At 46.5% G+C, this 20,763-nt stretch overlaps 2 protein-coding genes across 3 annotated transcripts in view; one reads left to right on the top strand and one right to left on the bottom strand.

The window, feature by feature from the left end:
* Positions 1 to 9,954, top strand: part of fam131c (family with sequence similarity 131 member C) — a 46,414-nt gene extending 36,460 nt beyond the window's left edge. For both annotated transcript variants that reach the window (XM_039755480.1, XM_039755481.1), the window contains exons 5-7: positions 6,571 to 6,756; positions 7,392 to 7,502; positions 8,637 to 9,954. In XM_039755480.1, coding sequence (XP_039611414.1) covers positions 6,571 to 6,756; positions 7,392 to 7,502; positions 8,637 to 8,986 — 647 coding nt within the window. In that variant the 3' untranslated portion in view covers positions 8,987 to 9,954. The remainder of the gene's footprint in view (positions 1 to 6,570; positions 6,757 to 7,391; positions 7,503 to 8,636) is intronic.
* Positions 9,955 to 14,525: 4,571 nt separating this feature from the next.
* The window catches only part of clcnk (chloride channel K), a 60,975-nt gene continuing 54,737 nt past the window's right edge, over positions 14,526 to 20,763 (bottom strand). Inside the window, exons 18-20 of the mRNA XM_039755479.1 lie at positions 17,168 to 17,239; positions 16,866 to 16,952; positions 14,526 to 14,891 (exon numbers count right to left, since the gene is read on the bottom strand). Of these exons, the coding sequence (XP_039611413.1) occupies positions 14,838 to 14,891; positions 16,866 to 16,952; positions 17,168 to 17,239 (213 nt within the window). The 3' untranslated portion in view covers positions 14,526 to 14,837. The remainder of the gene's footprint in view (positions 14,892 to 16,865; positions 16,953 to 17,167; positions 17,240 to 20,763) is intronic.

The following is a 20,763-nucleotide window of genomic DNA, read 5'->3' as shown; positions in this document are numbered from 1 at the left end:
TACTCCAAAGGTTTGAAGTGTGCCACCGTGATCGGGGACATTTATTCTAAACACAGGATTTTATTATGTCAGCTGACAGAAAGAACCTGACCCCCGTAGAGGGTAGTTATGGCCAGACTCAGGCAGGCGATTTAAAAGTGCTGTTTGGTGGCGATCAGCATATGGCCAGGGGCCACCGTCTGCTGTTTAGAGTTAGGCAGGGATTGCGGTCCATTAAAGCAGGCCTGACCCCTCACTTTCAGGCAGAGGCCATGAGTGCTTAGAGCAGGCGCCACAGGTCTTAGAAGAGCACAGTCCTCACATAACAGATGTAGCAAAGAATGGGAGATAACCCATAACTGGCAAGTTTCATAAAAAACTCAATGAAAATGCAAACTGTGTGAGTGTTTAGAATGGCGAGGAACCTTCAAGATGCTGTCCAAATGTTACCTCGTGCTCTGCCGGACCCAGACGTACTTTCATCAGAATTTCCCACTGAAGAACTGAATGACGGCTGCACTGATCCAACACCACCTCTTTGCCCTGGTTATGTTACTGTATGTATGAATGATTGAAGTGAAAGCTACATTTTAAAGCAATTTAAAGATATATATTGCCGAAAGTATTGGGACCCCTGTCTAAATATTGAATTCAGAAGTTCCTAACACTTCCATGGCCACAAATGTATAACATTGATCTCCTAGGCATGCAGATGGCTGCTACAAATGTTTGTGGAAGAATGAGTGCCTCTCAGGAGCTCAGTGAATTCAAGCCTGGTACCATGATAGGATGGCACCTGTGCAATAAATCCATTAGTGAAATTTCCTCGCTACTAAATATTCCACTGGTATTTTAACAAAGTGGAAGCCATTCTGAACAACAGCAAGTCAGCCACGAAGTGGTAGGCCATGTCAAATCACAGAGCCGAGAGAGCACATGCTAAGGTGGCCAGGAGTTGCCAAAAGCTCAGGAACAGTGCAGCGTAGAGAGAGAATTTCATGGAATGAATGGTCTCCATGGCCAAGCAGCTGCAGCCAAGCCTGACATCACCAAGTGCAATGCAAAGCGTCGGATGCAGTGGTGTAAAGCCCACCACCTGCCACCGGACTCGAGAGCAGTGCAGACGTGTTCTCTGGAGTGACGAATCATGCAATCCGATGGACGAGTCAGGCAAGGAGAACGGGACTCGCCTAACTGCATTGTGCCAAGTGTGAAATTTGGTGGAGGGGGGATTATGGTGTGGGGTTGTGCTTGGCCCCTCAGTTCCAGTGAAAGGAACTCTTAGTGATTCAGCATACAAAGCCATGTTTGACAATTTCATAATCCCAACTTTGTGGGAACATTTTGGGGATGGCAATATGACTGCACAAAGCCAGGTCAATAAAGAAATGGAGGAGCGAGGAACTTGAGTGGCCTGCACAGAGCCCTTACCTCAGCCCGATGGAACACCTTTGGGATGAATTAGAGCAGAGACCGCAAGCGAGCCAGGCCTTCTCATCCAACATCAGTGCCTGACCTCACAAATGCTCTCCTGGTCACAAATTCCTATTAACACACTCAGTCCTACATCTTGTGGAAAGCCTTCCCAGAAGAGTAGAAGCTGTTAGAGCTGCAAAGGGTGAGCCAACGCCATATTAAAGCCTATGGATTAAGAATGGGATGTCATTAAAGTTCATGTGTGTGAAAAGGCAGGCATCCCAATACTTTTGGCAATGTCGTGTATCTCGTCTGATTATTTCTGGTGTGGTTACTGAAGGCCTTTAATGACGAAGTGTGTCTGTCTGCAGATAGAGTGTCTATCTTATCGAGGGGTTTGCTTACCTCGACAGTGACAGTCATGTCTGTGGTGACTCTTCCAATAAAGTCAGTTGATGGATTGGGAGAACATGGAGGGTCATGAGGTTGCTGGAAAGGGGTGTGTGACGCTCCCGATATCTCTGCAAAAGGACGAAGGTCCAAGTCTTTTGAGTCCTAGTGCTTCCTGTTTACAAGACATGGACGCTATCCAGTGACCTGAGTCGAAGACTGGACTCCTTCAGCACTGTCTCTTTGGAGAACCCTTGGGTACCTATTGGTTTGATTTTGAGTGGTTGTTCACAGAGTCTCAAATGAGACACAATACCTGCATTGTGAGGGAGCGTCAGTTACGGCACTACGGCCATGTGGCGCAGTTACCCGAGGATCCGGCTTATTTTTGATGACCCGAGTGGTTGGACCAGGCTAAGGGGGCATCCATGTAACACCTGGCCGCAACAGATAGTGGGTCATTTCCGGAGGGTGGGGCTGAACCCTGGGGGGTTGCCAACTGGGATCCTGAGCTGTTTCGTCATGCGTACCAATCCGTGTCCCCCAACCTGACCTAACCTGACCTTACTGAAGGGGTATATCTACAGGCTCAGGTATGTCCTGCATTCAGTAAAGAACACCATCCCCTGAATGAGACACCCTGTAAGGCAATGAGGAGGTCCAAAAATAAGCAGGCGGGTGGTCCTGTCTATTTAGTTGCTTATAAGCCATTTGAAGTCTCTCGTGATCAGACAGCGACTTTGTCCGACGCTCTCCATTTCTCTCGTCTCCTTCTTTTTCAGTCGTCTCCCTTTGATGTACCCCACACAATCAAATGCTTCCTTCTGTGTCCCTGCACTTCTTCTCCCCAGCCCTTTTATTTTTCTGTATTTCTTTCTTTATTTTTTCGGTTTGCCATGCCGTCATGCTCCATTACCGTCAGGTCTGCTCTCCGCCTCTTCTATTGCAATCCAGACAGTCCCAGTCACGACTTCCCCATGTGGCGCACCAGTGGGCTTCTTTAGCCCCTCTCCCTTCCAAAGAGCGGGCCTCTGTGTCCGTACTGAGCGCTCCCTCGTCTCTTTACTGTCATGCTGGGCTCTGATGTGCAAATTAAGAAGAAGCAGGTTGTTGCCATGGTTACCTGCGGATGGTCCTCTAACCTCTGCTCTACTCTGCCTTCGGGGTCTTTGGCTCTCTAACTCTCTAATTCTCTCTCTCTTTCTCTTAATCGTTGGCATTATTAAACTGGCCTGGCTCAGGCGTCTCCATCACAGGATTTGGGGGACGAGAAACACTTTGATGGCACATATTCCATATTCTGTATTCCGCGGACCACCAAGCTGCTGTCACTGCGGCAAAAAGGAACCCAAGAACGTCAGAGTCAGCGGCCCCATGGAGGCAGAGCTGGACTCAGCTGCTTCTTGGTGGCCGTGCCAAAGCCACCTCGCCTTCCTGTGGCGTGACTCTCAGCAGCATCCATGGCAGCAATAACAAGATGAGTGTTCTGAGCGCCATGAAGTAAAGGACAAAAACAAGGAATCCCCCCGGAGTCACTTTCTCTAAATAGAACACCGGCAGGTGCCTCTCCCCGGGCCTGATGTGATCCCCACCTCTTCCACCATGGAAACTGTGCGGCAGGCAGCTGAACTCCTACTTGCTTTCATTGGTGTGAATGGGCCGTGTGATTATTCCCATCTCTCTTTTTTTTGTGGGTGGGATGTGTTGGTCTTTACGTGTTTTTTTTTTTGAATGCCAAGATTGGTGGCACTCTGGTTATACCTGCTGCCTCACAGGCCGAGTTCAATTCCCACGCTGGTCACATCCTCCCCTTGCTTAGGTGACATTTTTTCTTTCTTTGCATATTCTAAAGACACGCGTGGTGGTGACGTTTGAGTATCTATGGTCATGTGAAAAAGTAAGTACACCCCGTGAAATGTTGTTCTTTTGTAACATAGGTGGACATCTCTAGCTCTGATCTTCATTTAAAGAGTATCTGTAGATAAATGATTATATAATATAACAAACATCATATAATATTTACATTTTTTAGTCTGTGGTGTCACTTTATTAAATTAAAAGGTTAAAAAATTAAATTCAATTAAAAAGTCGTGTTCGTGTTATTCAGCCTTGACCACGCCCCTCCACACTGCTCGTCCAATCGTTACTCCTACTCTGCACATCCTCTCTCCGGACCACCTTTGCTCTATGGTGCCCTGAGATTAGAGACTGGACTCCTTCAGTGCTAGGACTGTTTGGAGAATCCATGGGTACCACTGGTTTGACTTTGTGTTGTTCATGGAGTCCCGAATGAGGCACATTACCTGCATTGTGAAGGAGCGTCAGATCTGTCATGTGATTCCCTCAATGGTGATCCGGCTCACAGAATCCTATTTGTTGAGGACCAGAGCGGGTGGACCAAGCCAAGGGGACGCCTATGTAACCCCCGGCTGCGGCAAATAAAGGGTCATTTCTGGAGGGTGGGACCGCTTGTCTGCCTGGAGGGTTGCCAACTGGGCTTCTTCAGTACTGTGTCTCTTCGGAGAATCCATGGGTACCACTGGTTTGACTTTGTGTTTTTCATGGAGTCCTGAATGAGGCACATGACGTTCATTGTAAGGGAGCGTCAGTTATGGCACTATGGCCATGTGGTGTGATTACCCGAGGGTAATCTGGCTTGCAGGACCCTCAATGTTGAGGACTCGTGTGGCTCGACCAGGCCGATGGGATGCTCATGTAACACCTGGCTGCGGCAGATAGAGGGTCATTTCCGGAGGGTGGGATTGGACCGTGTGTCTGCCTGGGGGGTTGCCAACCAGGACCCCAAGCTGTTCCGTCATGTGGTGGGTGCAGCAACACGCTGTACCAGTGCATGCCCCCCAACCTGACCTGAGGTCAAAGCGTCTTCGAGTTATCGTGTTTACACACAGACAGACGTCATTTCAAAAATGGTATTTTCAAACTCGGGAAGGCCTAAAACGTCAAGATTCATCAAAATCTAGAGGTTGAATTTTTTCACAATTACTATACGTCTTTATTATTAAAAATACCTCCCAAAGGTCGTAGAAGCACATTTCTAAACAATTTTCTCCTTCCTTCTACATGACCGTCATCATTAAGTTCTTTCATGAGAACCCTGAATACAATGAGGACTGATTGAGGTCATTGATATGGGCCATTGAGTGTTGCCTTCCTTCTTCCTCCCACCTCCATCTTCTTCCGCTGGAGGAAGCTGCATGGCTTCCTTTTATGTCGGACCCAGGAGTACGATGGAGTTGTAGCACCATGAGCTAGCCCTGCTGCGTCCCATGGGTGCCACCAAGGGGGGGATTCAAGATTTCTTTTTTCTTTTTTTTATCTGAGCCTCTGCTTGACCCAAAAGTGCTTCCTGGAGACAACTGACTAAGCACTAGAAGGACTCCCGGGTCCGGAGTTAAAAGAGAACCCTCCACACTGTCCAGGAAGAGTCAGAGTCGGGAGAGGAGATGGACGACACTCACCTGGCTGGGGTGGAGGAGAATGCAGCAAACAATGACAGGACTGAAAGGTTTGAGAGGAACCCTTTATGGCAATGTGGATATGATCCGTGTGAAAAGTACACTTGGTGTAATAAAAAGAACGGTGTTTGAACCCGGGTCTGTGTGTGTAGTAGTTGTGTAGGGGGGTTCTGGGGCTTGGTGTTCCCCTTACAGGCCATAAAATAAATATATGGAAAGAGAGAGAGAGAGAGGGAGTGTTTGAGATTTCAAAGTGGGGCCATCACGGGGTGCACCAGCACCCCAAGGCTTTGTTTTCAAGGGGGAAACGGTTTTCCCATCAGCACCAACCACAAGTAAAGAGGAAGTGTACTTCCTGATCACCTTTTCTCTGTCCTTCCGTCTTCACTCCTTGACTGGCAAGCTTTGCACTTCTTCATCCTCCCAACTCTGGCTCCCCAAATGCTCCTTTCATAGAACACCTGGTAGTGCGCCACGTGTTCCTGGGGCGGAAGTGCTGCAATAAAGGGCTCAGCAGAGACCACGGACCCCAACAGGGGCTGCACTGTACCAAGCCAGGGGAGGCTGCCTTCTGCCATTCTGGGGGAGATAATACCCCATACAAGTCCTTTCCCCCAGTCCTTACAACATGAACCAGTTAAGAGCCCCAGCTGTCCATCACAAAAGCTAATAACCGTTTATCTGCCCAGGAAAGTGTTATGACGTCTGGTATTATAATAATGGATAAAACCCCTACGGCTGGCAGTACAAAGGCCTCTATACCGTGGTATACAAGCACTAAGTCGTGTCCTGTGGCACACTCAGACAAGAGGCCTGCCCCTTCAAGATGTCCTTAACTATTAGGAAACCTGGCAATGGACAAGAAAAGCCACTGGTTATGACATTAACAGCTTTGTGAATATCCTCTACCAGAGCTGTCCAGAGGGTCTCCAATGCATCCACATGTCATGCATTCCTCCTAAATTTACAAACAATGGAATGCCATCCACAGGAAAGATTTCAGTCAGGCCTGGTCAGCTGCTAACCCACTCAGGGCCATCTTAACAGCATTATAATCCCCCCTGGGCAAAGCAGTGCACTGAGGCCCCTACCTACACAAGCACTCAGCAAGTCACAACATACATAGATTAGCATGGGACCCCCTATGCTCGTGGGCAAATGCCCAGCGTGCCCATGCGTTAAGACAGACCTGCTCCTTTGGTCTCTTGATGCAGCGACTGGCACCATCCTCTTTGGTGGAAGCTCTGACTTTTATAAATTGAAGTCCTCCACATATTCATTGTCCTCTATGTCTTCTTTTTCTGGGTAGGTCTGGTCGCAACCATCAAGGACCACATTACAAAGCCAACAGCCATGGCCCGCGGTCGTGTTGCCCACCTCATTGAATGGAAAGGCTGGAGCAGCAGGCAAGAGAGCTGGAGCGGCCCACCACTACCAGACGAGGAGCAATACAGCGACCTGACCGATGAGCTCAAAGAAGCCCGCTTTGCTGCAGGTAGGCTCGGGGTCGATAGTGGTGACATGGGCCTCTGAGACGTGGAGGAGGAAGAGGAAGGGGAGGATGTCACAATCTATTTTCCCCTTTTTTGGTTGGCCAGTAGTGATGGAGCCCACCTTGGCATGCATGGTATGGTTGTCAGCTGTAGTTCCTCACTAAGCCCATGAAGGCGACAGAGTAAACCTTATGCTCACCATTAGTGGTTCTTTCCCAGGTTTTCCCTGTGTTTTGACTTCACTCCATCACCTACTTACTGCCTCTGACATCCTACTTGCTGAACAGGACTAGAATGCACATTTGTGGCAGACCTGGTTTAGGTTAAGGTTGGCAATTGTACTCATTAACATACTTGGTACCTGCTTTATGTAACAGGACATCAGCTCAGGGTCCTTCACCAGCAATTCTTCTTTGGCTCTGAGGAGTCTTTACACATCCAAACTTTTAGACTGTGCGTGTTCAACCCAAAATGCCACCGAGCTGCAAGTCAGAGTTTCCTTTAATGCAACAAACACACTGTGTGCTGGTAGTAGTCCAACCTTGGATGTGCCACTGAACACACAGACCATTAATATGGGCAGTGCCATGAAAGAAGGCAATGAATCACATGGTGACAACTTCTTTCTGTTTGACAGGGGTGGCAGAGCAGTTTGCCATTGCTGAGGCCACCATGAGTGCCTGGTCATCCATGGATGATGGCGATGATCCTGATGGGAAGGCTTCCCAGGATTCTATGCTTTTCCAAGGTAAGACATGTCACTCAGTTCAAGTTTTAAATCTGAATATTGGTATAAGAATTAGCATGCAAGGTCAAAGCATTAATAATGAAACGACAGAGCCAAACTTTAGATAGATAGATAGATAGATAGATAGATAGATAGTGTGGTAGATAGGGGGCGCTTTCATTCCCTTGAACCCCTGTCCACGACTCCAGACACCAGGTAAAAGTCCAATCCTTGACTTTATTAAACTTCCACAGTGTACAAAGCACACTCTCCACCACAATACTCATATAAACAATCACTAATCACAATAAATCAATCCTCCAGCTCCCAGACGCGTTGCCACCCTTCCACCCAGCTCAGCTCGCCTTCTGGGAGCTCCCACAGTCCTTTTATATCTCCTGACCCGGAAGTGTTCCCAATCCCCAGTCCATGTGATTCTCAATCACTTCCGGGTCAGGTAAAAGTTCTTTTCTTCAACCCGGAAGCCCGTCGCTCTTCCTATGACGAACTTCCAGGTTATAGGGCACGACGAAATCTTCGGTCCTCCCTGCAGCTCCCTCTTGTGGCCCCCATGGCATCCAGCAGGGTGGTGCATAAAAAGTCCATTGTCCATGATGCCCTGCTGGTCTTCTGGGGACCTCCATGCTGCAAGGAGGGCTCCACCTGACGGCTTGGGGGTATTGGCCAGGATTAACGGCCGGCCATCCTCCACAATAGATAGATAGTAATTTTGGTATAGTCGACAGAATAATCGATAGATAGTAATTTTGGTATAGTCGACAGGATAATCGATAGATAGTAATTTTGGTATAGTCGGCAGAATAATCAATAGATAGATAGATAGATATATAGATAGTAAGTTTGGTATAGTCAGCAGGATAATCGATAGATAGATAGTAATTTTGGTATAGTCGGCAGGATAATCGATAGATAGATAGAGTCCAATTACTTAGTAACTCACTTGAAGTCTTTTTAAATTTTTCTTCTTCCTACAGTCCGTCAGCTAAGCCCCCCAGTCATGTTAGCTCTCAGTGGTCTACTTTTCTTTCTATTTTCAGTCAGTCCCCTCCCTGCCTGCAGTGTTTATGATGCTGATGATTTGTTAATTGTTTATTTGTATTTGTGCTAACTGATTTTTCCTTCCTGAATGCGCAGATCCAGAGGGTATATATCTCCAGAACGTCCTGCTGAATGGCCCCCAGAGAATGTACAGTGTGAATCTCGATGGGGACGATGCTGCTCTCTACTCCTATGAGTCCTCCTCGGCTACTTCATTACCACTGCGTAACTTTCAGCCAGAGGACAGTCCTCTGGAGCAGCAAGTTGTACCTGCTGTCCCTGTGACAGGCCTTCCATCTTCCCTCTTTGGGGACACCATAGTGGAGAGGGAGTTTCCCCGAATGGCGCAGAGGACCCTGAGGGGGACACTCCAGCCAAGACGGAGCAGCTCCATCCGCCACGCAGACAGCAGCTCCCTGTCAGAAGACGAAGTCTTTTACAACTAGGTGTGCTTGTCCAGCCGATGAAGCGTCACAGACGGGGTTTCTAACAAGCATTTTCCATGTGTCAGACTTCTGACATGTTGCTCCTGGTGGAGCGACATCAATGCTGCATTTCCAACGGTTTCTGGAGTCTGCAATCAGATGAGACTGGGGACTGCCAGACTGGGATATCCAACCCTTTAGTCCAAAGCTCAGCCCACTCATTCTCCAGAAGCCTTGTAAAGCCTGTTACCTGTGAGGGGGCTTCAGCCCCACGTGATGATGAGCGCTGGCACTGATTTGGTTGGAGGACCTTGACTGAAGAGATCTCATTCCAAGGTTTCCTTCAGGATGTTTGGAGTGCATTTTCTCCATTTGCTACAGTGGGGGGGTTCACATGTAGAATGGCAGATAACTGGGCACTCATTGTCTGAATGTCACGAACACACGTCTTGATTGGTACTGGCCATTTCTGCCAGGGGTTGGTGACGTGATGAAGCTTCTGTGGATTTTGTAAGTGAGTTTAAAAAAATTTTACAAAATGTCGGTGAGTAGTCCTTTAGAAAGGATGTAGGTTGGAGCAAAAATGTTGATTCTAATCTCTGACGAGTGATAGTTAGGTTAAGACATCTCTTAAGACGACCGATCTTGTAGTCCTTAAGTGATCGGTCGACTGTTGGAAAATCCTTGGCCGTGCTCACAGGGGTGATTTGGTGTTATTCTCCAATGTTCCATCTGTCCAAGACTCAGTAACTCTTACACTTGCAAGAAAGTCCCAAGAAGGTGTCGCAGATGCTGTAACAGATAACGTCACCGCCTGTGTCCTGCCGTGCCTCCTTTGTTGACGTGCTTACACCTTTCCAATGTTCTTCATAACGTCAAGACAAGCAGGAATCCACTGCTTTCACTGTGTACCGATCCTGCCGACTACACCAAGTGGTTTGTAAAGTCGCTTCATTTTATATTTTAGGTCAGAACTGTATCTATCCTTGGGGACAAATAAAGAAAATCATGAAAATAAATTTATGATTTTTTTTTTTGGTTTGTCATTATTCACGTCTGGATGATTCACAGTCCAAAGTTAATAAATGTCATCGTTCTCTACTGTAATGATGCAACTCGCGCTCGTTTGTGATTTGGGGGTTTTTCATCTCGGTTTCAGTGACATATTGGGGATGCTTCTTTGTCATCCACTAGAAATGTCACACAAGTTGAGTCGAGCGCCGCCACCTCCATGCGCGTGAATAAGCCCTTTTGTGGATAATTGCGTGCAATTTGGGAAGAGCTATTGAGGCCGCTAACATTAGGAGTCTCATTATGAAAAGGAGAACACACACAGCCTGTCGCCATAGCAATGAACACTGTATTCAATACTTCAAACAAAAAAAAAACGAGATAAAGTGGGTCTCGTCGTCAAAGAGGAGACGGGTGGGCCACACATCCAGGGCCCTCACGCTTTTCACACATTTTGTTATTCTGCAGCCATGTTGCTAAAATCATTTCCAGTCACTCACTTCATCAAGCAGCACGCGATACCCCGGAATGACAAAAAAACGTAAACGGGATTTGAGGAATTTGTACAAGTTTATTAAAAAATTACAAAAAACCTGGAAAATTGCCATGACACGAGTACAGAGACCCTCAACTCAGTTCCTAATTGAAGCCCCTTCAGCGGTGGCCATGATTGATTTTTTTTATTTAGAAGAATGAAGTGGATAGGACTGGTGAGCTTTGCCGGGTGGAATGGCCTCTTCACATCCAGATGGTTCTAAAGGGTCTCACATGACAAGCTTCATACACACACATACACACACACCCCTGGATTTGGGGGGGGGGTTCCATCACCCCCCTTTCTCAGAAGATCCTCTCACGTTCTGTCAGGTTGGATGGAGGCCATCGGGGCTCAGCTCTTCTCAGGTCTCTCCAGAGATGTTTAGCGCTGGCTGGACCACTCAAGGACATTTCCAGAGTTGCCACCAAGCCACTCCTGTTTTGTCTGTGGAAGGTGACCCTTCAGCCCAGTCTCGGGTACGGAGCGCTCAAGTTTGCTCCATTCAGCTTTCCCTCGACCCTGACTAGTCTCCCTGTCCCCAAAGCATGATTCTTGCCACCACCGTAAGTCACACCACTGCATGCTGGTGGCTGTCTAACCCTTGGATGTGCCACTGAACACACAGACCATTAATACGGAGCAGTGTCACATCTACCACTGAGTCACACGGTGCCAGCTTCTTTCTATCTGACAGGGGTAGGCACAGCAGTTTGCCATTGCTGAGAAACAGAAGTTAAAAGCAGGCACGGATACAGTGCATTGCCACACCCACCACATGGCAAACCAACTCAGGATCCCAGATTAGGACTCGAGTGCAGCCATGCAACGGGTGACACCTCAGCACCACACTAGTTCAGATGGAGTGGAACCAGTGTGAGGCTTTTTATAGTGGCTGGAGTGCCAATTCTGCCACCAACCCCCCGGTTTACCCTGCAAGTTGGAGGGCCCACATGCGGGGCTGGATGCAGATTAACGTCATCTCCAGGACGGAGCAATTGCAGGTTAAGGGCCTTGCTCAGGGCCCAACGAAGTAGAGTCACTTTTGGTGTTTATGGGATTCGAACTGGCAACCTTCCGATTACCAGTGCAAATCTCTACTCTCAGAGCCAACTGAGGCCACCTTCTGAATGGTATTGTGCAGGTGATGAGTTAGAAATGAACCCAGACAGTCCAATCTTGGTCTCACCGGACCCTCTAAGAGGGCTCCCATGTGTCACCTGGCTGCCCTGTCCTAAACCCCCATTACAGTGGAGTGTCACCCTCATGATGTCACCCAGAGATCACCTCCTTCCTCATCTTGACTGTTCAGTCCGGCCCGCCTGCCAGCTCTAAGGAGAGTTGAGGTTCTTCCAAACTGTAGGCGATGGCTGTCAGTGAGTGTGCCACTGTGATCTGTGAGGTTTATTACAAACCCACCATTGTATTAAAGATTATTCCTTTATTGAAGTCACACACACACACACACACACCAGCTGACAGGGTGAAACTGGTGAGGCAGATGGACACAAACATGTGAAAGACAATCCATTTAAAATGCTGACGTTTGGGGAGGCTCTGATTGGGGGTCTCAAGAGAGAGGCTGAGTGAGGAGTCTGAGGGTCTGGGTTGGCGAGTGTTCTGATAAAAACCAAAGATCCAGGCCTTTAATGACCTCTTGGGCACGGCCATCAGCAGTGTGTCTGTCTGCGGAGAGAGTGTCGACCTCGTCGAGAGGTTTACTGACCTCGGCGGTGACATTCATGTCTCTGGTGACTCTTCCTGTGAAGTCAGTAGATGGATTGGGAGAGCATGGGGGGTTTCATGAGGTCACTGAAAAGGGGTGTGTGGCGCTCCTGATATCTCTGCAAAAGGATGAAGGTCCAAGTCTTTAGAGTCCCGGTGCTTCCTATCTTGGTGTTTAGTTGTGAGACATTGACGCTAGCCAGTGGCCTGAGACGAAGACTGGACTCCTTCTTTACTGGGTCTCTTTGGAGAATCCTTGGGTCCCGGTGGTTTGACTTTGGGTTGCTCATGGAGTCCCAAATGAGGCACAATACCTGCATTGAGTTACGGCACTACAGCCATGTGGCACGATACTCCGAGGGTGAGCCAGCTGATTGCTGAGGACCCGAGTAGCTGGACCAGGCCAAGAGGTTGCCCAAGTAACACCTGGCTGTGGCAGATAGAGGGTCATTTCCGGGGTGTGGGACTGAACCGCGTGTCTGCCTAGGGGGCTTTCAAACTGTTTCATCGTGTGGCAAGTGTGGCAATGTGCTGTATAAGTGCATGGCCCCCTACCTGACCTGACGTTTGCTGCATCACTATATGGCCAGAGTGACCGACATCCACTGTCAGTAGAGGCCATGAGGAGAGGGGAAGGTGTTACTGGAGAACAGACCACAGATAACATGGACATCCCTGCTGGCAGATGGCCCGTATCTGATAAGACTTCCACGCATGTATAAGTATGTGAGTGGGTATAATGGCGAGGGTCCATCACGCCCTGCTGGAGGTTCATTTAGCTGTCATCACCCCAAAAGACCTTCCAATGGCTTCTGTCCAGCCTGGATTTGTATCTATAAATGAATTATGCGTTGTATTTTTTTTTTTAAAAATTACATCCTAAAGCAAGTCAAATGCTTATGTCTCATTTTATGGCATATTTCTCTTGCCCAATTCTGGTTACAGGAGGGGTGGGCATTGGCTCTGCTGTTTGTTTTGCAGCAAGAAAGGAACAAGCGCCCCCTGCTGGGCACACAAACCACTTCCATTTACTGTAAGAATTATGGGAGCCACAATTGCTCTGGGAACCTTCAACACTGTCGTATACGAAGTACAGGGAAAGTATTGTAATCGCCCAAAAATTTGACGTTGAGATTTTGATGAATCTCGATGTTTTAGACCTCCCTGAGTCCAAAAATACCATTTTTGGAATTATGTCTGTGTGTGTGTGTGTGTCTGTATGTGTGTGTGTGTGTGTGTGTCTGTCTGTGTGTGTGTGCGCGTGTGCATGTGTGTGTGTGTAAACACAATAACTTCGGTATGTTCTCATTTCGGTCAACCAAATTTTGCATAGAAGTCTTAGGTACAACACTTAGATTTCTGTTGACTTTTGGACTGTTTCCGCTAACCTTAAGTGGTACTTTACCTTTTATTCAAGCAGCTACAGAGTCCAATTTATTCAACATTACATTTAGATAGATAGATAAATAGATATGAAAGGCACTATATAATAGATAGATAGATAGATAAATAGATATGAAAGGCACTATATAATAGATAGATAGATAGATAGATAGATAGATAGATAGATAGATAGATAGATAGATAGATAGATAGATAGGAACTATATAATAGATAGATAGATACTTTATTAATCCCAAGGGGAAATTCACAAATAATAATAACTGTTCAATATATGGGTGTCATACTGGCACCCTGCCTGGGATTTGTTCCTGCCTTGTGCCCTGTGCTGGCTGGGATTGGCTCCGGCAGACCCCTGTGACCCTGTGTTAGGATGTAGTGGGTTGGAGACTGACTGACTGATTGACTGACTGACTGACTGACCGACTGATTGACTGACTGACTGACTGACTGACTGACTGACTGACTGATTGCTCAGTATACAGTATTATTAATTTGATTTGATTTGTTGTTGATGGTTCTTTAATGTACATGATATAAAAATATAATCCTTGTCTTGCGGTTGACGCCACAAATATCCATCCCCATCTCTGAGTATACGAGAAGGTCGAGGGGAGACCACTCCGGATTGTTTTATTTTTCGGGAGCCTTCCTCAGATTTCGCCCTCAACTCGAACTTAAGATCTGCAGACAGTTCTGTCACAGTCAGGGCTTGGGTTTTTCTAGGACCACCCATAGACAGGTGTGCCCCTCTTTCCTGATTGCGGCCAATAAACTAAACTGACCACAGGTGGTACTCCAAACCCCTCGATGCTGGTCTGTAGAATGGGGTACCCTGGGGTCAGAGGTCGAATCTCATATCTAAGGGTCTGAATAACTGGGTCACTGTGATATTTCAGTTTTTTATTTCATAATAAATCTGCAAAAAGTCCTGTTATCACTTTGTCATTCTGGGCTACTGAGTGATGACTGACGAGACGAAATGTAATTGATTTTCACATAAGGCTGCAATGTGAAACAAGCGAGGGGGTCCGAATCCCTCCTGAAGGTCCTCAGTGGCCGCTGTCTGCCTTGACAGCTTTGGCAACAGTCATGACATCCACAATCTTCACATTTCTCCCTTTAAGAAGTTCCATTTTGTGGCCCACTGGTGCACATGTAACGGGGGTCCTCCTGATTCTCCTGCTGCCCAGCTTGCTGTTATGTCGAAAGAGGAATTTTGCCCAGGGCCAGATCTTCTATGGCTGCCCGTAGCTGAGGACACAAAAGGAAAACATTTCTGTGTTTTAATCAAGACAAGTGAGTGTTACAATACACAATGTCAGAATTATAGCCCCCACATACCAGTGCAAATTAATTAAACTCCCATATCCCCTCACTGAGCCAGTTCTTAGAACCACTATACCAGTACTGGGTAGGACCCCCTTTTGCTCGCTTCTTCATGGCATGGATTACACATTCTGCTCCGTGTTGACACGAGTGCGTCACGTAATGTCTGCAGATGTCATGCATGCTGCCCACCTCCCGATCCGCCACATGCCAATGGTGTTCTGGTGACTGAGAAGGCCGCTGAAGAACTCTGAATTCATTGTCATGTTGGCTTGGTGACACGGGGCATTGTCATACCGGAAGGCGCCATTAGAAAACGTGGCCAGCACTGCTGTGCATGAACGAGTTCAGAAGAGCGCCTTCATTGGACAAACTCGTTTCTCTAAGAACAGTGAACTTAACGTAACGTATGTGCCAGTGAAGACCTTGCGAGACCGTGAGCGAGTTCAGCTTTAGGTGACATTCTGGATCTGGTTCAGGTCCCGATTAGACGTTTCACGAAGGAGTGCAGCCAAATCCAAATACGGTATTCGGATAGGCACAAATAGTGGATTTTCTCAATTATTTATTTCGTACAAAAGTTTTGCCATTTATTTGTATTCGGAAAAAATAACAAAAATCAAACAGGCGCTGACTGTGCCTGCCTGCCTGCCGGCCTATGCTTAACACTAGAATTACCAGAGCCTACGAAAAAACTCGTAGATTCATCCTACCTTAAATCCATTCGCACCTCTCTGCCAGCGTCTTTTGTCCTCTAAATGTGCCGATAAAGACAACCTGCAAGCAGCCGGCTATTCCATCCCCCACTGACTTAGAACGTACACAAACTTCTCTCAGCTCATGCCTTGATTGATTATCTGGGAGTGAAGTGGAGTTTTAGAGTGGAAATAATAGATCGTTATTTGGAAAACACGCGTTTCATGTCTGTTCTATTTCTACAGTAATCTGTGTAAACACATTGTTAATGTGTGCGCGGTGAAGCTCAGTTTTCGCTTTTAGGGCTCGTTTATACCATAGACATAGAATTATAGCGTGGGCACCTTTCATTAATCAACATTCAAAAAACACTTCAGACAATCTTAGCAAAAGCGCCCACCTTTTATTTTACGAGTGATGTACGAGAGACTTATTTTTTACTTTTTAGTACACTTTTTAACTTAATATAAGTGCGGTTTTTAAAAAGTATTTTATATATATATATATTATTTTCAACTTTTTAGTCTTGGGTTTTTTTTAGTATAATTTTGTAATCAATATTTTAACACATCCTTCTGTTACTAGCGCCATCTGTTGGTAAAATCTTGAACTATTCTTCATATTAAAAGTTCACTTCTTAATTAACATGGATTAATTGATCAGTTAGTGAAACGGATTATTGATTCATGTATTGTCATTTTGCAGTGAGTAAGTGTGCAAAATTTTAAGTCATTTGGACAATAGGAAGTGGGATAAATATCGATTACAAGATTTGTACCAGACAACAAACAGGTGAAGTTAAAATAAGTGTGGTACTAATAAAAAAAATGGAAGAAACCTTGGGAAAGGCAGTTCAAAGAGAGACCCCCTTTCCAGGTAGGGTGGGTGTGCAGCGGGTGTCAAAAAGAGTAGGGGGTCAATACAATACAACACACAGAACAGAACAAATCCTCAATACAGTATAAAAATACAAATATTACAAGTACGGAGTAGAATTTAACAGTAGATATTATCACATAATAGGATTTGGATTTGTTTAGAGTCCTGGAGCCTCCCGCTATTGGCCATTCCACAGCTGGGCCAGCCAATCTGATGAAAGGACCCCTCTAGCAATAAGAAGAGACAAAAAGCAGGACAGAGCAGGCAGAGGACACTCAGCTACACTTCCACAAGGTGACAGACAGCAGGAGTCCTCACACTTACCTCCTTTCTCGTGACGAGACCAACCAGTGCCCCGGCATCGGTGACATACATGAACTGGACCCCCAGCAGCTCAAAGAGGGAGTGTGCCTAAAACGGGACACGTGGGGAGGAATGAGAGGAACATGTCAGAGTTCAACGACATCACAATGGAGCCAGTCCTGTCCCTCCTGGTGGAAGGAACCACTGGAACTCGACTCGCTGCCAATCACAGCTTTGTGATGCCCATCTTACCCCCCCCTTCCAACCCATGCCATGCTCTACATTTAACCTCATCAGATTAAGAAGAAGGCTTGAGGCCCAACCTGGTGCAAGGAGGTCTGAGGAGAAAGCTGGAAGGTGATGGGCTGGATGGCACACAGCTCTGCCAGGCTGGTCTGTAAAGAGGAAAACAAAGAGCTGTGTGATGGTCCTCCTCACCGGGATGAAGCATTTGAAAAGTGCCCCCCTTTTACATGATCCCCATTTCATGACTCTCAGGAGATTCAGTTTGGCTTTTTTTTTTTAAATCCGATCAACAGAAAATGACTCTTCTTTAATGTTAAGGGCTGGTGGTCCAAATTAATGACAAATAAAACACATATGACACTTGATCTCGCAAGCATCCCAATTGAAATCGGTATGTCGAAGACGGCGGCCATGACAGTCTGTGTGCTCAGGTCTCTCTCTCTCTCTCTCTGTTTCTCTATCAGCTTTGCGCTCCTTCACATCGCCTCCGCTCTCCGTTCTTGAACCTGTGAAGCTCATTCAGGCAGCGCGTCGATTTGAGTGCTCAGCCCCGTCGAGACCCTCCATGGAGACGGAGATCAGGGGCCTCGTGTGTAACACCGTGTGTAGAATTCACACCAAAACGTGGCGAACACTAATGGGGAGGGTGGGGACACTGCCATGACAATGTGTGTGGCTTTATGCCGTGTTTAGCTTTTATACATTACGAAGTGAGCGTGGAGACGGGCGTACGCAACATTTATACATGAGACCCCTGGACCCTGCAGGACAATCAATCAAAATAACTGGAAAATAAAAATAAAAATAACCTGCCAACAAAGAGTCCAATTACACTACAAGGTGGGCAGAACCTGACAAACGCACGATAATCGGAGACATAAAGCGGTTCATTTCATTAAATCTTTGCATAGTTTATAATTAAGGAGTAACACAGCATACAAATAAAAAACACAGCAGGCAACTGAATCATAAGGAAATATAAAGGTGCGAAAATCTAGGATATGATGGAACAAAAAGGCGCTATATAGGCGACTGACCCGACACAGATGCACACTGGAGGCACATATAAAACAAAGAAACCTTTTCTTTTTCTTCACCTGTGCGGCACAACACAGCCCCAAGTACACCAAATGAAGCACAGCACACTCTTCCTCCTTCTCCTCCTCCTCCTCCAGACTCTGGCCATTGAGTGATGGCTGCTGGCCCCTGTTGTAGTCCACCCAGAAGTGCTCCAGGTGGTTGACTGCCGGGTTCCGGCTGCACTTCCAGGTGTGGCGAATACACTGCCCATACGGGGTCAGGAGGCCCAGCTGCAGCACCCCCTGGGCTGCACCAAACTCCAATTCCCATGGAGCCGTGCGGGAAACTGAGGCACCACTGCAACCCAGGGGGGCTGCCATCTAGCGGCCAGGGGGAGGTATTGCACAGTCCATGCCTGTTCCCCCTGAACATATAGTGAAGGGGCGTCCCAGCCGGGCATGGAGCTCAGCCGTCCGCCACAATGAATAAGCAATCTTGAGTGCACTTCTGAGATATACGAGGGGGGACCCAAAAATAACTGGAATTATGTTGTTGTTAGGTTGCTACTTGTAGTACGTGGTTAGGCGATGTTACTAGGGCTAGGGCGATCTAGTTACACTCCTCACAAGTCGGTCTGCCAAGTGCCATCAGTCTGGAAGATTGTGCTTGTGTTCAGTGAATTTTGTAAAAGTAGTTTTGTGCAAGCGTCGTTTTTTTACGATTATCGTGAGCAACGCGCGGCAGTGGAATTTTGTTTTCTTCTTGAAAAAAGTGTTGCAGAAACTATTGTTATTGAAACAGGATGACAACCCTGAACATCCCACCATATTCACTGGATTTAGCTCCGCGCTGATTTGAATGAATGTCACTGCTCAATGCTGATTACTCGCAACACCAAATTGGTTGGATGAGCTCATTAAGCCTTGAACTTCATAGACAGGAGTGTCCAATCATAAGTGGTCAAAGGTATTTAAGGTGGTCAGTTGCAAGTTGTGCTTCCCTTTGACTCTCCTCTGAAGAGTGACAGACAGCATTGGATCCTCAAAGCAACTCTCAAAAGATCTGAAAACAAAGATTGTTGAGTCTCCTGGTTTAGGGGAAGGCTACAAAAAGCCATCTCAGAGGTTTAAACTGTCAGTTTCAACTGTAAGGAATGGAATCAGGAAATGGAAGGCCACAGGCACAGTTGCTGTTAAACCAACCCAGCAGGTCTGGCAGGCCAAGAAAAAACAGGAGCGGCATATGAGTAGGATTGTGAGAATGGTTAGAGACAACCCACAGATCACCTCCAAAGACCTGCAAGAACATTTCGCTGCAGATGGAGTATCTGTACATCGTTCTACAATTCAGTGCAATTTGCACAAAGAACATCAGTATGGCAGGGTGATGAGAAAGAAGCCCTTTCTGCACTCACGCCACAAACAGAGTCGCTTGTTGTATGCAAATGCTCATTTAGACAAGTCAGATTCATTTTGGAACAAAGTGCTTTGGACTGATGAGACAGAAATGGAGTTATTTGGTCATAACAAGCATGGCGGAAGAACAACACCGCATTCCAAGAAAAACACCTGCTACCTACTGTCAAATTTGGTGGAGGTTCCATCATGCTGTGGGGCTGTGTGGCCAGTTCAGGGACTGGGGCCCTTGTTAAAGTCGAGGGTCAGATGAATTCAACCCAAGATCAACAAATTCTTCAGGATAATGTTCAAGCATCACTCACAAAGTTGAAGTTATGCTGGGATTGGATATTCCAACAAGACAATGACCCAAAACACAGCTGGAAATCTACAAAGGCATTCGTGCAAAGGGAGAAGTACAATGTTCTGGAATGGCCGTCACAGTCCCCTGACTTGAATACCATTGAAAATCTATGATGCTCGGCAGCCATCAAATTGAACTGAACTGCAGAGATTTTGTAATGAAGAATGGGGTCAAAAAGACCTCCATCCAGAATCGAGACACTCATCAAAGGCTATAGGAGGACAGCGTCTAGAGGCTCAAAGGAGCAAAAGGAGGCTCAACTAAGTATTGATGTCATATCTCTGTTGGGGTGCCCAAATTTATGCACCTGCTTAATTCTGTTATGATGCATATGGCATATTTTCTGTTAATCCAATAAACTTAAAGTTTTTAAAGTAAAAGTGAAAATAATGCGTACGTAACAATTCCCATGAAAATACCAATCTCTTTAAATTGTATATCCAGTAAACCAAACACAGGGTGGGCGAGCAAAGCAAGAGGGGGGGGAAGCCCCCTAGTATTTATATTATGAGCTGCTGCACTTGTTTACGATTAATGCTTAGTTATTAACAATTTGATCACAAAAAAAAATAATTGAAGTTTCGATGTACTTCCGAGATTCTCTTGAACGAAAGTGAAATGCGCTAAGATGCACGTAAACATTTGACTTCAGAACATCAGGTTATCCTCTTATAACATAAATTGGTCCATCGTAATAAACATTTACCAGAACTGTTTTTTTGTTTCTATGTTTGACCCCAAAATATAGAAACTGGGAAATATCAGCTCGCTTCACTAGGCTAGGAGTCCAGTTCAGAATAAAAACCCGCCAACACGTGGGGTCCCCAAGACTGAGTTTGAGGACCACTACAGTGGACTACATGTTGAAGTTATCCTGTTTACACACACACAC

The sequence above is a fragment of the Polypterus senegalus genome, chromosome 6, assembly GCF_016835505.1.
Source record: "Polypterus senegalus isolate Bchr_013 chromosome 6, ASM1683550v1, whole genome shotgun sequence".
Classification (NCBI taxonomy): Eukaryota; Metazoa; Chordata; class Cladistia; order Polypteriformes; family Polypteridae; genus Polypterus; species Polypterus senegalus.
The sequence above is the reverse complement of the archived record's forward strand: the minus strand, read 5'-3'. Positions and strand labels throughout refer to the sequence as shown.